Genomic DNA, 13995 nt, shown 5'->3' on the forward strand with positions numbered 1-13995 from the left:
AGGTAAACATTTCCAGTTATAAAAAATAAGTCCTGGAGACGTAATGTACAGCATATGTACAGCAAGATAGCTATAGATAATAATCCTGTATTATATATTTCAAAGTTGCTGAGAGAATAAATATTAAAAGTTCTCATTATAAGATAAAAAAGATTTGCAATTATTTGTGCTGGATGGTCACTAGATTTATAGTGGTGATCATTTCAACATATACACACACATCATTATGATGTACACCTAAGTCTAATGTAACATGTCAATTATCTCTCAATTTTTCAAAAGGAAAAAAAAAATGTGTATCAGCACATACAGACCAAACAAAACACGTCTCTGGGCTCCCAAATTTTTACTTTATTATTACAAATGGTGTTAGCTCCCTCAACAATTGGTTACACCAGTGCTTGTTTTCCCCTGGTGATTTAAATACCCAGTGAATGTCTACACTCTTTCCAGGAAGGTGAGTGGGTACAGGAGTTGCAATATAGAAGTCACAACTGGTTTATTCTGAAAATAGAGTGACCTTCTGCTTTTTTCATCTCCACATACTTCCAAAATTGATTCAATATCCTATGTATTTAGGGGCTAAAGATTTGTGTGCCTTGTCTCAGTCTCATCTTTTAGTTTCTTCCAAATTGTACTGTATTGACGTTTATAGCGTTTGGAATTTATATTCTGAGATGGAACCTTTTACTGAAAAGTCTTTGTCATATATTTAGCTCTTTCCCTCTGGCAAGTAGCATCAGTTGGGAATGGAGAGTTGTAAATATCTATTCATGCCCCATTGATCAATGCTGATTCAGCTTTTAATGTCTAAGTTCTTATTTTTCATCTTTTATACTATAGGCTTCTCAACTCTATTTTGCTATTAATATAACAGATAAAGATGTACTTTTCTTAATTTTTTTACTTTTTATGTGATAATAATTTTAGACATATAGAAAAGGTTTCCTTAATATTTGCTTCACTTATTTTAAATAAAATGTTTCCCAGAATGTCCTTAGAAACGTTAATTTAATGGTATTTAAAATAAGCTAAAATGTTTTTACTGTATAGGTCAAATTCTCTACCTGTTGGCAAAATTTATTTTTTCTTAAATATATTTTTATAAATTTCAGAGAGGAGGGGAGAGGGGGAGAGAGAGAGAAACATTAATGATGAGAGAGAAGCATTGATCGACTGCCTCCTGCACACCCCATACTGGGGATCGAGCCCACAACCTAGGCATGTGCTGTGACTGGGAATCGAACCGTGACCTCCTGGATCACAGGTGAACACAAACACTGAGCCACGCCGGCCATGCCATCATTGGCAAAATTTAAATCTGAAATTTAAACTACTTCATAATTTATGGTGTTAAACTGTGGTTCTTCTATGGAATAATTATTGCACATATAACTCAATAATATTAACACTCCAATTATACAAGATCCAAACTGGCTAAAGTGCTGCAGACCTAACAGCATTTTGGGGGTTAATAAAACTACTGACCCAGTGCTGTCTAAAACATACAAGAAATGAGTGCGATCCAGGTATCTAATAAGGCCATGAACTTTTAATATCCACAAAAATCCCCCCTTTTTGCATGAAAGTAGGAAAGAATAGTATGTTATATTAATCTACATAATGAAGAAGCTCAATTAACTCCATGTAGGAAAGCAATTATAATCAAACTGTTAACAAAGATTGAAAGCAATAAGAGAGCACTATACAGCAACACATGTATAAGAGATCCTCAAGATTAACAATAGATACAAAAATTTTCTCATCATGACTTAAAGTGTTGAAAAAAATAAAAACTATCAACTGAAGATTCTATATTTGATTTAATATTAAGATAGCAATACTCCCCAATGTAATCTACAGACTCAACACAATCTGTATCAAATCCCAATGGCCTTGTTTGCAGAAATGGAAATGCCAATTCAACATTGCTGGTGGGAATGTAAAATGGTATAGCTACTGTGGAAAACAGTTTGGTGGTTCCTCAAAAAGATAAACATAGAATTATCATACAACTCAGCAACACTTCTTCTAGGTATATACCCAAGCAAACTGAAAACACATTCACACAAAAAACTTGTAAATGAATGTTCATGGCAGCATTATTCATCTTAACCAAATGTCCACCAATTAATGAATGATAAATAAACTCTGCCATATCTATACAATGGAAGTTATTTTTCAACCTTTTTCTTCATTTCATGGCAAACATAAACTAATTACTAAAATTCTGTGGCACATGAAAAAGTATATCTTTTGGCTAATCTGACAAAAAAATGAAAAAATATATAATTTTACTCATGAACACTGGACAGCTAGTGTTGTGTTGGCTGTTGTCATTTTTTTATTTGACAACCTAAGGTCGGTGCCCATGACTAAATAGTCAGGCACTGCATGTTTTAAAAATTCTTACAGCACACCAGTTAAAAATTGCTGCAATGGAATATTATTCAGCCATAAAAAATAATGAAATACAAATATATGCAACAACATGGAAGCATCTCTAAAGCTGAGCAAAAGAAGCCAGACATGTATGCTATACACCTAAAACTAATACAAAATAATATTGAATGTAAACTAATTAAAAAATAAAATTTTAATTTAAAGAAAAAGTGGGGGAGGAACCAAGATGGTGGTATAGGTAAACACAGGTACTCACATTCTCCCACAACCACATCAAGATTACAACTAAAATACAGAACAACGATCATTCAGAATTACCTGAAATCTGGCTGAATGGAAATCCTACAAATATAGAGAATTAAAGAACAAAGCACACTGAGACTGGTAGGAGGGATAGAAGCGAGGAACAGGCTGGTCTGACACCCACGTGTGGTGTGCTTTTAATCTGGAGAAATTTCTCGGCTGCAGAGGCCTCCCATGAGGAGTAAGGGGTCAGAGCTGCACACCAGGACCCCAGTCCAGGGTTCCAGAGCCAGGAAGAGAATTCCCTGTAACTTCAGGCTGTAAAAATCAGTGGGAATTTAGCTGAGCCACATGGAGGCTGCTGGAGCCCCAGGCAGTTCCGCTTAAAGGGCCCACCCACAGACTTACTTGGACTCACTCCCTCTGAGCTCCAGCACTGGGGCAATAGCTTGAAAGGATCCAGGGACAGAGCATCAGGGCAAGAACTCAGGGGCAGCTTTCTCCCAGACAAAAGTGCTAGGACAACCCTCCTATTCCCCCACCCCCATCCCCATACCCCAGAGCTGACTGACAGGCACCATATCTGTCTCCATCAACCTGGCCTACACTGTTCATCCTGCCCTGGTGATTCCATGAGATCCCATGCCACCCAATTTGCAGCCCCACCCAAGCTGTTTGTAATGTCTTTCCCCATATGAATGGCCTTTTCTGACTCAGGCTTCAGACTTCTCTAAAATCTCTCAAACAAGCAGTAGCTGGCTGCAGCAAACTCATACCTCAGTAAGTGGCCCCAGACCCAGCACTAGCCACAGCTTGCCAAGGTTCACAGCATGGCCTCTCCTGGGCACCTCCTAGCCCAGTGGTCGGCAAACTCATTAGTCAATAGAGCCAAATATCAACAGTACAACGACTGAAATTTCTTTTGAGAGCCCAATTTTTTAAACTTAAACTTCTTCTAACGCCACTTCTTCAAAATAGGCTCGCCCAGGCCGTGGTATTTTGTAGAAGAGCCACACTCAAGGGGCCAAAGAGCCGCATGTGGCTTGCGAGCCACGGCTTGCTGACCACTGTCCTAGCCCAACACAAGTAGCAGCCATCTTCAGATCGCTCTGTAGCTCCTGCCAGGTGGTCCCAGGCAGGTCACAGGCAGTGGCTGACTTTGCCCCAGTGTCAGTGCACCCAGCAGTCAGCTTCAGAACATACCAGATTACAGCTCTACATATCCACAAGTGACACACTCCAGGGGCAGACTCGGTGAGCACCACAGCCCCAATGAAGCAAGTTCTGCTCCATAGGGGTGTCTCCTGCACAGCAGCTCTTTTGCTGCAGTCACAGCTGAGCTCACAGCCAATTGACCTGGGGGTCAATTCTTTCCAGTGACACCAACAGCAATCACAGCTCAAATACAACAGGACAGTGCACACAGCCCACACAGGGTCACACCTAGAGTGCCCAGCTCAGGTGACTGGGGAGGCTGAGCCACTGGATCCTACAGGATACCTACTACACAAGGCCATTCCACCAATTCCAGGAGAATTAGGAGCTCTACCTAAAACATAAAAACAAACACAGGAAAGCAGCCAAAATGTAGAGACAAAGAAACATGTCACAAATGAAAGAACAAAAGCAATCTCCAGAAAAAGAACTAAATGAAATGGAAGCAAGCAAACTATTAGGTGTAGCGTTCAAAACAATGGTTATAAGGATTTGAAGGGACTCAATGAGAGCTTCAAGGAATTTAGTGAGAATGTCAAGGAAATTAGTGAGAACATCAAAGACATGAAAAAAGGATCAGTCAGAAATGAAGGACATACTAACTGAAATGAGAATAATTTACAGGGAATAAACAGTAGGATAGAAGAGTCCAAGAATCAAATTAGCGATCTGGAATATGAGAAAGCAAAACACACCCAATCAGAAGAGCAAAAAGAAAAAAGAATCCAAAAAATATGAAGAGAGCCTCTGGATAACTTCAAGTTTACCACCATTCGCATCATGGGAGTGCCAGAAAGAGAAGAGATGGAGCAAGAAATTGGAAACCTGTTTGAAGAAAAAAATGACAGAAAACTTCCCCTTTCTGGTTAAAGAAATAGACTTAGAAGTCCAGGAAGTGCAGAGTCCCAAACAAGATGAAACCAAAGAGGCCTACACCAAGACACACCATAATTAAAATGCCAAAAGTTAAAGACAAAGAGAGAACTTTAAAAGCAGTATGAGAAAAGCCATTAGTTACCTACAAATGAGCACCCATATGACTGTCAGCTGATTTCTCAACAGAAACTTTGCAGGCCAGAGGGGAGTGGAGTTCATCAGCACCAAACCAGTATTACAAGAAATGTTAAAGGGTCTTATTTAAGAAGAAGAGGAAGAAGAAAAAGAAGCAGAGAGATTAAAAATATGAACAATAAAATGGCAATAAATACATATCTATCAACAATAGAATATAAAAATTAAAATGAACAAGAAATCTAATGAAAATAAAATAAAATGATTAATAAAATAAAATGATTAATAAAATAGAACTAGAGGCATGGCAACATGGAACAGATTGATGAATCTTAGAGGGAAGTGGGGAGGGGAGAAGGAAGAGATCAACCAAAACACTTACATACATAATCCATGCACACAGACAATAGGGTGGTGAAGGCCTGGGGTGGGGTGGGATTCGGGTGATGGAGGGCAATGGGGGGGGGGGGCAGGGGGGACATCTGTAATACTCTCGACAATAAAGATATAAAAATAAATAAATAACTTAGTAATTTCCATTCTTTTTCTGTGGATCTTGGAACAATTTAAATAGTGTTGAAAGTATCTATTCTTCATGAAAATAAGTAATAAAATAAAGTGCAGAGAGATAACTGTTAAAATAAAGTTGGTTATGAGTATTAAATATGAAATAAATTGAATGTTTACATATGCATTTAAATACTGAGATAATCAAAACTAAATGTAAATCATGTAAAATATGGTTCCATATTTGCAAACACACCTGTATACTTATCTATCTTTATATATTTACAGAGAATATTTTGGAATGACATTGACAGACTATTAGAAATGCTTAATTTTCCAAGTTTATGTGTTTAGTGAATCATTAATTTTAAATTAAAATTTTAATTTTTTTTAAAAAAGAAGCCATTTATATGAAATGTCCAGAATAGGCAAATCCACAGAAACAGAAAGTAGATTAGTGGTCACCAGGGCTGGGGGTACGGCAAAATGGCGAGTGACTGCTTATGGGTAGAGTTTCTAGGGTAATGAAAATGTTCTGGAACTGGTGGGGGTAGTTCCACAATCTTGTGTATATACTAAAACCACTGAATTGTAAACTTTATAATGGTGAATTTTATATGAATTATATTTCAATTTTTAAAATGCTAAATAAAATAACATTGATTTGCAAATTGGTCATTTAAAACCCAAGATTCCAGACCTAGCTGGTTGGCTCAGAGGATAGAGCATTAGCCTGAGGACTGAAGGGTCCCAGGTTCGATTCCAGTCAAGGGCACAAGCCTGGGTTGCAGGGTCGATCACCAGTACGGGGAGTGCAGGGGGCAGTTAGTTGGTCAATGATTCTCATCATTGATGTTTCTATCTCCCTTCCTCTCTGAAATCAGTAAGAATATATTTTTTTAAAAAAAACAAGATTACTTTTCTTTTTGCATTTGTTTGAATTACTGAAGATATACTGCTGAAATCACTGAAATAAAGGCAAAGGAAAAAATACATCTCTAGCAACACTGAGCCAGGGTCTCAGGTTCATGTTATCTGCACTTTGATTCCTATCCTGGCTGGTGCTTAGATTACATGCTAGAGGGCTCCCCCTTCCAATTCTTAATTGAAGAAATGGTGATTAAATTTCTCAAGTTGACTCATAGAAGTTATTTAAGTCGTATCTCCTCCTCCACTTGCAAAGTACACCCTGGTTAAAAGCACCAACCTTTTCTCTCCCCATTTTCTGTTCTTTCCACACAAAAGATCTCAGCTAGAGAAAGAGGAAAGCAATTTATTTAGCTAAATCATAAAATCTCTTAATGATTGACATCTGTAAGCATGATTCCCTCTTCTCAACTCCTCCAAATCTCTAGGCCCCAAATAAGTATTGGGCAATTTAATAAATCAAAGGGTTAGGGGTCAGCAAAGGCTGCTTGGGCCACCAAAAGCAACATGCTACTGGATGGTAGGTATGCCCTGAGACTCAGCTTCCCTTCCCTGTTGTTTTGGGGGTTTTTTCCAGTTTTACTCATTTTAAAATCAAAGACTCACTAATATACTTCAAATCAGAATCTATGAACCATCTACATCAGAATCACCTGTGGTGCCTGGCCCACCCCAGACATAGTAAATCAAAATCTCTGAGGATGGAGTCCAAGAAACTTATTTTCAAAATGTTCTAACATACATTAAGTTTGAGAAACATTGTTCTAAAAAGTTCAATAAAATAGGACTTGCAGCCATTAAGGTATAGGTATGTGTAAGAGACTATCTGTTTTATGAAGACATGATCACTGCCACTGAGTTTACCAGTCAGAACTAAAAGACTAAAAGACAGAACACTTTTATGTCTGGAACTCACTCACTGTACGGTACTCCATTAAATATAAATGTGAGGTGTGTGCTGTATACACACACATACATATACGTATATATAAATTACACAACATTAAAGGCATAGATGACATAGTAGTGATGTACTTATATTCAAATCAAGTAGAAGAGGTTTTCCAACATAGTGAGGAAATATGGAACAAAGACATTTTTCTGTTGGTATTTCTTCTGTACCTGAATAAAGGATTGAATTTCAGCTAATAAAGACCTAAATGGAGACAGCCCTGATTAAATCAAGTAATTTTCCTTCTGAGTAATTTCAATCATCAACATGCAAATGTGGCATGTTAACTGTCACTACCAGGTTTTTGCTAGCACATGTTAATGGTTTTCATAATGTTGAGATCTTTACTTTTCTACCCTGCCTCTCCATTGACTGATTTTTAGAGAGAGAGAGAAACATCTATGTGAGAGTGAAACATTGATCAGCTGCCTCCTGCAGTTCCTCTACAAGGCATCAAAGCCCCTAACCCAGTGGTGGGCAAACTGCGGGGCTCGTGAGCCACGGTTTGCCGCTCTGTTGACTAATGAGTTTGCTGACCACTGCCCTAACCCAAGCATGTGCCCTGGCCCTTAGGCTCAGTTGGTTGCTGGTTGGATTCCTGGCCAGGGCACATGCTTGGGTTAGGGCAGTGGTCAGCAAACTCATTAGTCAACAGAGCGGCAAAAAATTCTTCTTGACTTTAAACTATTCATGCTAGCACACTATAGTGCACACACAATATAGATTCTTTTTCTGCTTCAAGCTTAAAAAGCCTTGAGAATCTCTTAAAAGTATATAGAAAACTTCTGATCTACCACTAGGAAGCACTTCCAAATTACTAGCAAAGATTTAATTTATATCACCTCTAATTCACTTACAAAAATAGGTTTTGATTATAAAAGTACCATTGTTTTAAAAATATTTTCTACTTACAGTGAATAATATTCATTCAAAATATTTATGGAACACCTACTACATACCCCAGACTGTTACAGGGGCTAGGAATAAGAACACTGTAGTAAGAAAATATGCTTAATAAAAATACTAGTTATAACTTGCTATATATTGATGATTCAGAGTCATCAATCATTACAAATACTAAGAGTTACAAATACTACTACAGGGTGTCCCAGAGAAATGTATACACACTTTAACAGCTGATAGCTCAATTTTGAAAATGAAATGTATTTTAACAAAAACTGCCTTTATAATTATTGAAAAGTGTATGTATACATTCAAAGTGTGTATATACATTTTTTTGGACACCATCTATATGTGTAGACAGGACTGAGCAGAATCTATACAGATCTTATAACAGACCAAGGAAATTTACTTTTGAAATAATTTCTATTGCTTGAACTAATTAAAAGCACACGCACACAGTATAGGATGTCCATGGTTTCCAAGGTTTCCAGTGTTTGAATACGCTCCATACATATAGTACTTTGAACATTAAGTTCCCTGTCATAATACTAACACTCTACACTTTAATTTTGTAGCAAGATGTAGCGATTCACCACACGGAAAATAACCGGGAAACCGTCCCTTTTCTCTACAGAAAAGATCACTAAGAAATAAAAGCATTTAAAATCAATATACTAAGTAATCTCTAAAATGCGCTTCTCTGAACTCTAATAAATGTCCTGATTCCTCTTCAACCAAGAAAAGCAGCAGGCAGAGAAAATGAAACTTACACTTCTCTGTCACTCTAGAAATACCATTATTTCTTCATACTGCATATAAAAAATTGTTATCTGTAAGAGACCAGAGAACCTTGATGCCCAACTCAGATGCAAGACAAAACCACAGCCTATGCAGAAAAATAGGACATTCCTTCTTAACACTCAGATTTGGGTTTGTTTGTTTGTTTGTTTCTGGCTTTTATTTGTGTTAAACTGCTTTCGGCGTTCTCGAAACCTTGCAGGGATAGATTGCACTGCAGAAAAACACTCAGGTGCTACACAGTAGCGGCCTTGTCAGCCCCGCCCGCACGCGGGTCCAGAACGGATCCCGCAGCCCCTCAGCAAAGCAAGGAGGGAAAGAAAACACCGCACGGCCGTGAAACCAACCGAGAAGGGGCTGGCCGGCCCTCCACGAGCCAGTGTGCCCCGCGTGCACCGCGCGTCCCCCAAGTGCCCTTGGAAGCAGCGGCCCGCGGGGAGAGCCGCGCCCGGTCCCGGAGGACTCCAGTTCCGCCCGCCGGCTCTTCCCTACCCCACCCCGCCCCTGGGACCCGCCAAGCCTGCCGCGCCGGCTCCGCCCCTCGCCTCCCGGCCAGGCCCCGAGTCCAGCCCCGGTGCGAGACAGCCCAGGCGGCAGGCGCGGCAGAGCCCAGGCAGTCCCGGCCCCAAGCAGCGCCCTCGCCCCACAGGCCGCCAAGGCCGCCCGGGAGCGTGCGCGCCGCAGCCCCGACCAGGCCTGCGCCCCGGGCTTTGGCCTGGGCGGACGGCGCCCTCGTCTCTCACCTGCGTCCCCACCACGACTATCTGAGGCAACTGGATGATGTCGGCGCCCACAGTATTGAAGACATCCTGGAGCTTGTTGATAACAGGAATTAGTGCCTCCATGACTCCGAGAACACGGGACCCCCGCCCGGCGGGCCGCGGCAATGAATGGGGCCGGGGCCGGCCCAGATTCCGCCTCCTTCCTCCTCTCCTCCGCCCTCTCCTCGGGAGCCAGTACCCATTGGTGCCCGCCCGGCTGCTACCTGCCCCCTCCCGGCAAGCCGTGCGCTAAGAGGGAGGTAGCAGGGAACAAAGCCTGCCGGGAGTTGTAGTTCTGCAGCGGAGGAACGCCAGGGCCTACAGCTTCCAGAAGGCTGCGCGGCGCGGGCACACCCGGAGCGGGAGAGGGCGGACTGCTTGTTATTGGATACTTTCCAGGCTCTTGTCAAAAGACTACGGAGTTAAGCCTGGGGAGTAGGAGGGAAGAAATGCAGTTATGCCGTGCTTGAGGCGTATTGGGTGGGAAAATGCCGAATATGTGTTAAGTACAGCTGAATCTCTTGATTATCCAAGATATCAATAAGGACGGGTTGGAAAGGCTTAAATAGCTCCTAGCCTCAGACACCCCAGCCAGGTGCAAAAGGTCTGTAGGCTAATAGTAGACTGCGTGGGGTGCTATTTTGCAAAAATAACAAAACCACCGGTTTGGCTCAGTGGATAGAGCGTTGTCCTGCGGACTGAAGGGTCCCAGGTTGGATTCCGGTCAAGGGCATGTACCTTGGTTGCGGGCACATCCCCAGTAGGGGGTGTGCAGGAGGCAGCTGATCGATGTTTCTCTCTCACAATATTTCTCTCTCGTTGATGTTTCTAACTATCTCTCTCCCTCTCTGTAAAAAAAAAAAAATCAATAAAATATATTTTTAAAAAATAAATAACAAAACCAGCCCGGATTGAACACGGTTCTCCAGGATTTTTGTAAAAATGTGTTCAGAAAGAAAGAGTGTCAGTTTTAGAGGGGAAAGGCTGTGTCCTTGTTCTCTATATACGGTATAAAACGTTATTTGCTGTGTGGCCTGATTCCCTACAAAGTGGAGATCTGATAACTGCCTTACTAGCTTTTTGCTAAGTGTGCCTACTGTTCTATTCCTAAATGTTGTTTTTCTTTTTAGACAGATAGTATCTCTCCAAGCCTCCAAGGTTTCCTATCTCAAAGTAAAAAATGGTGACATTTAAGCAAAGACCAAAGTAGGTGAGGAGAAAGCCCCCTTTCCTACTTTATTTTCCTCCATAGCATTTATCCCCATCTAGCATGCTACACATTGAACTTGTTTACGTTCTCTCACTTTTACTACATTATCAGCTGCTAGCAGCCAGAGATTTATATTATTTAACTCACTGATGTATCCCTAGCCCCTAGAAAGTGACAAGGGAATCAAAATCTCAACCCCTTTGAGTTTACAATCTAACGGAGGACTATTTTAAATCAGTGGGTAGTCCTATAATTGGGTGTATTATGGAGCATAGTCTGAGAGAGAGGAAAGTTCAAGCATGACTTCCTAGAAGTCACTAGATTTAATCCCCAGGAGGGCAAGGACCACCAGCAGTGCAGTACACAACTTCAGTAGATACCATTCACCAGCACAGCCATCCACAGTCGCCCTGAGGAACATGCTTGATGGTGGGTACTCAATACATATTTTTGAACAAATGAATGAAACTAAGTCCTGAAGGTCCACTAGTGGTGGTTTGGTATCTTAACACGTTTTATGAACAATTCCTTCTTTGATTCTTCTTAAAAACAAAACTTTCAGAGACAAAGTGAGGAAACATTTTCAAAACTCCAAAAAAACAGAACAGACCAAAGAGCAGGTATGCGCATGGTGACACTCCATGACCATAACCAGGAACTGTTTCATAGGGGCAAGCTGCCCTGGGGCAAAAATGATGCCACTACAACCTTTTCGCTTATTTGCGGCACCAATAGACATAGTCTTTTCCTAACTGCTAATGGCAAAATTAAAAGAGCAAGCATAAGATATATTCCAGGAAAGACATGTCATGAATTTTACAAGACATTACATATTTCAATTGAAATGATAAAATATCTCTTGTGATGGAACATCCAGAGCCTTCTATTAACATGCTTCAGGAATAATCGTGACTGCTTTTAATTTTTTTTTTTTTTTTTTTTTTTTAGGAGAAGGAAGAAGGATCACATAGCTAGTGCTCAAAAGTTCTATCTGTACCACCACATTATGTTTAAGCAGGTTTGTCCAGTACTTGTTTAGACACTAGAGCGTTGAGTTTATTTGGCACATTAAAGTGTTTGAGGATAGAGAAACAGGAAGTGGTGAGGCCTTGAAAAAGAGTGGCTCTAATTTGATAACATTAAAAAAAAAAAAAAAAAACACGTAAGGCAGGATACTCTATGTGCAATGTGTTTCCCTGGAGACAAAGCAAACCATGGCTTTTCCCATTTTAAGTTCAGAACACTCTTGCTTGTGGGAAAGCCACTTAGCCAGTAAGTATGACTTTTCTCATCTAAAGTAGGATAATGTGTTTCTCAGTGGGTTGCTATGAAATCAAATTAAGCCATTATCAGGTACTGTCTCCAAAGGCTTTAAAAAAACAAACTCCTCCCTCAGCCATCCCTCTCTCACTATAGGTTTATGATTTAGGCAGAACTGCTTGGTTGCAGGTCACAGAAATTTAACTCAAACCAATGGACTCAAAAAGAGGAGCTACTTAACTTGTACAACCACACGGCTAGCATGACCTTGGCCTCAAAAACAACTGGAAACGTGGGCTCAAGCAGCATCTGAATTATCCCTACCTTCTCTCTCTCTCTTTCTCTCTTCCCCTCCCTCCCTCTCCGCCCCCCCCCCCCTTCATCATCTACTTCATTCCCTCAAATCAATTTATTCCTGTGAATGAGATGACCAGGCAGAGGTGGAGGCTGCTGGGGATCTCACTGAGCAAGCTGCCTCTGGGCTGATGAGGTTGAGTGAATTTGGGGAGGAACTGAAACTAGGTTTCCACCTTTTCCCTGGTGTATGAGTTTCCTATTGCTGCCTTAACAAATTACCACAAACATAGTAGCTGAAAACAACAAAAATGTATTACTTATAGCCTTGTAGGTCCCAAGTCCAACTCTGCTCTCCCTGAGCTAAGGTCAAGGTATCACAGGGCTGCATTCCTTTCTAGTGTCCACAGAAGAGTCGTCTCCTCGCCTTTTCCAGATTTGAGACTGCTCACATTCCTAACTCTTGACCCTCTTCCTACATCCTCAAAGCTAGCAGTGTCACATTGCCTTGACCCTTCATTGTCATCACCTCTCTCTCTGACCACAGCCAGGAAAGGTTTTCTGCTTTTTAAGTGCCCATGATTAGATTGGCCCACCTGGATAACGTAGGACAACCTCCCCACTGAAAAGTGTGTACCTTTCATTATATCTGCCAAGTCCCTTTGCCATGTAAAGTCCACAGGTTCCAAGAATTAGGGCATGGACATGTCACAGGGGCCCTATTTCTGCCTACCATACCAGGTTAAGGCAATCAGTCAGGGGATGAATCACCCAAGCAAGGCCATTTAGAAGTCCTCCCTGAAATTTTTTAACTTGAGTAAACCAGAGAATTTTCTCTCTCATTGTGGAGCTATAATGATGTGAGTCATTGTCTTCAAGGATCATACTTCCTACCAAGTGAAATAAATTGTTTTGTAAAATAGACTCCTTATTCATCATAAAATGTTTTTTCTGAATCCAGCAATTGTTTCCTATTTCTAAATGTACATCTATAGCATAGAATCTAGGAATTCTAATTCCCAGAGCGAATCACTCCCTCTTTTGCTTGTTGCTCCTTTCACACAATGTTATGAAACCATTCTTTATTGAGTGCTTACTGTATGTGAGGCACTGCACTATTTTACAATTGCCTTGTGGGATAGGTTTATAGATGTGGAAATTGATGCTTCAGGGGTTTAAGTGAAGTGATACATTTACAAAGCTAGTATGTGGCAGAGCTGGGATCAAAAGGGGCTATTTGTCCAACTTTTAACCTCTATACATACAGCCTCGTTTCTTCATTCATTCCTTCATTTGTTCAACACATATTTATTAATTACCTATTAGGCATATGGGTCTCAGCCAGGAAGAGTATTTGAAACAGGAGAGCGGGGGGGGGGGGGGGGGGGACGACTGTGCACATGACAGTAACATGTCCTTCCTTCTTAGCCAACAGTGATCTCGCTGAGAGAAGTGTCCTATTTAGCTAGTTATCTCCACTACTTCGTATGATGCTTGTTACCTAATACCAC

The 13995-nt window shown here is 40.8% G+C and overlaps 1 protein-coding gene across 8 annotated transcripts in view; it reads right to left on the minus strand.

Moving 5' to 3' along the window:
* Positions 1 to 9953, minus strand: part of DNM1L (dynamin 1 like) — a 46646-nt gene extending 36693 nt beyond the window's left edge. For 4 of the 8 annotated variants that reach the window (XM_080659836.1, XM_080659835.1, XM_080659832.1 and 1 more), the window contains exon 1: positions 9703 to 9953. In XM_080659836.1, coding sequence (XP_080515962.1) covers positions 9703 to 9804 — 102 coding nt within the window. In that variant the 5' untranslated portion in view covers positions 9805 to 9953. The remainder of the gene's footprint in view (positions 1 to 9702) is intronic. The other 4 variants (XM_080659838.1, XM_080659837.1, XM_080659834.1 and 1 more) reach the window with 1 other exon arrangement.
* Between the last annotated feature and the right edge of the window lie 4042 nt (positions 9954 to 13995).

This window comes from Plecotus auritus (assembly GCF_963455305.1).
Source record: "Plecotus auritus genome assembly, chromosome: 3".
NCBI classification, from domain to species: Eukaryota; Metazoa; Chordata; class Mammalia; order Chiroptera; family Vespertilionidae; genus Plecotus; species Plecotus auritus.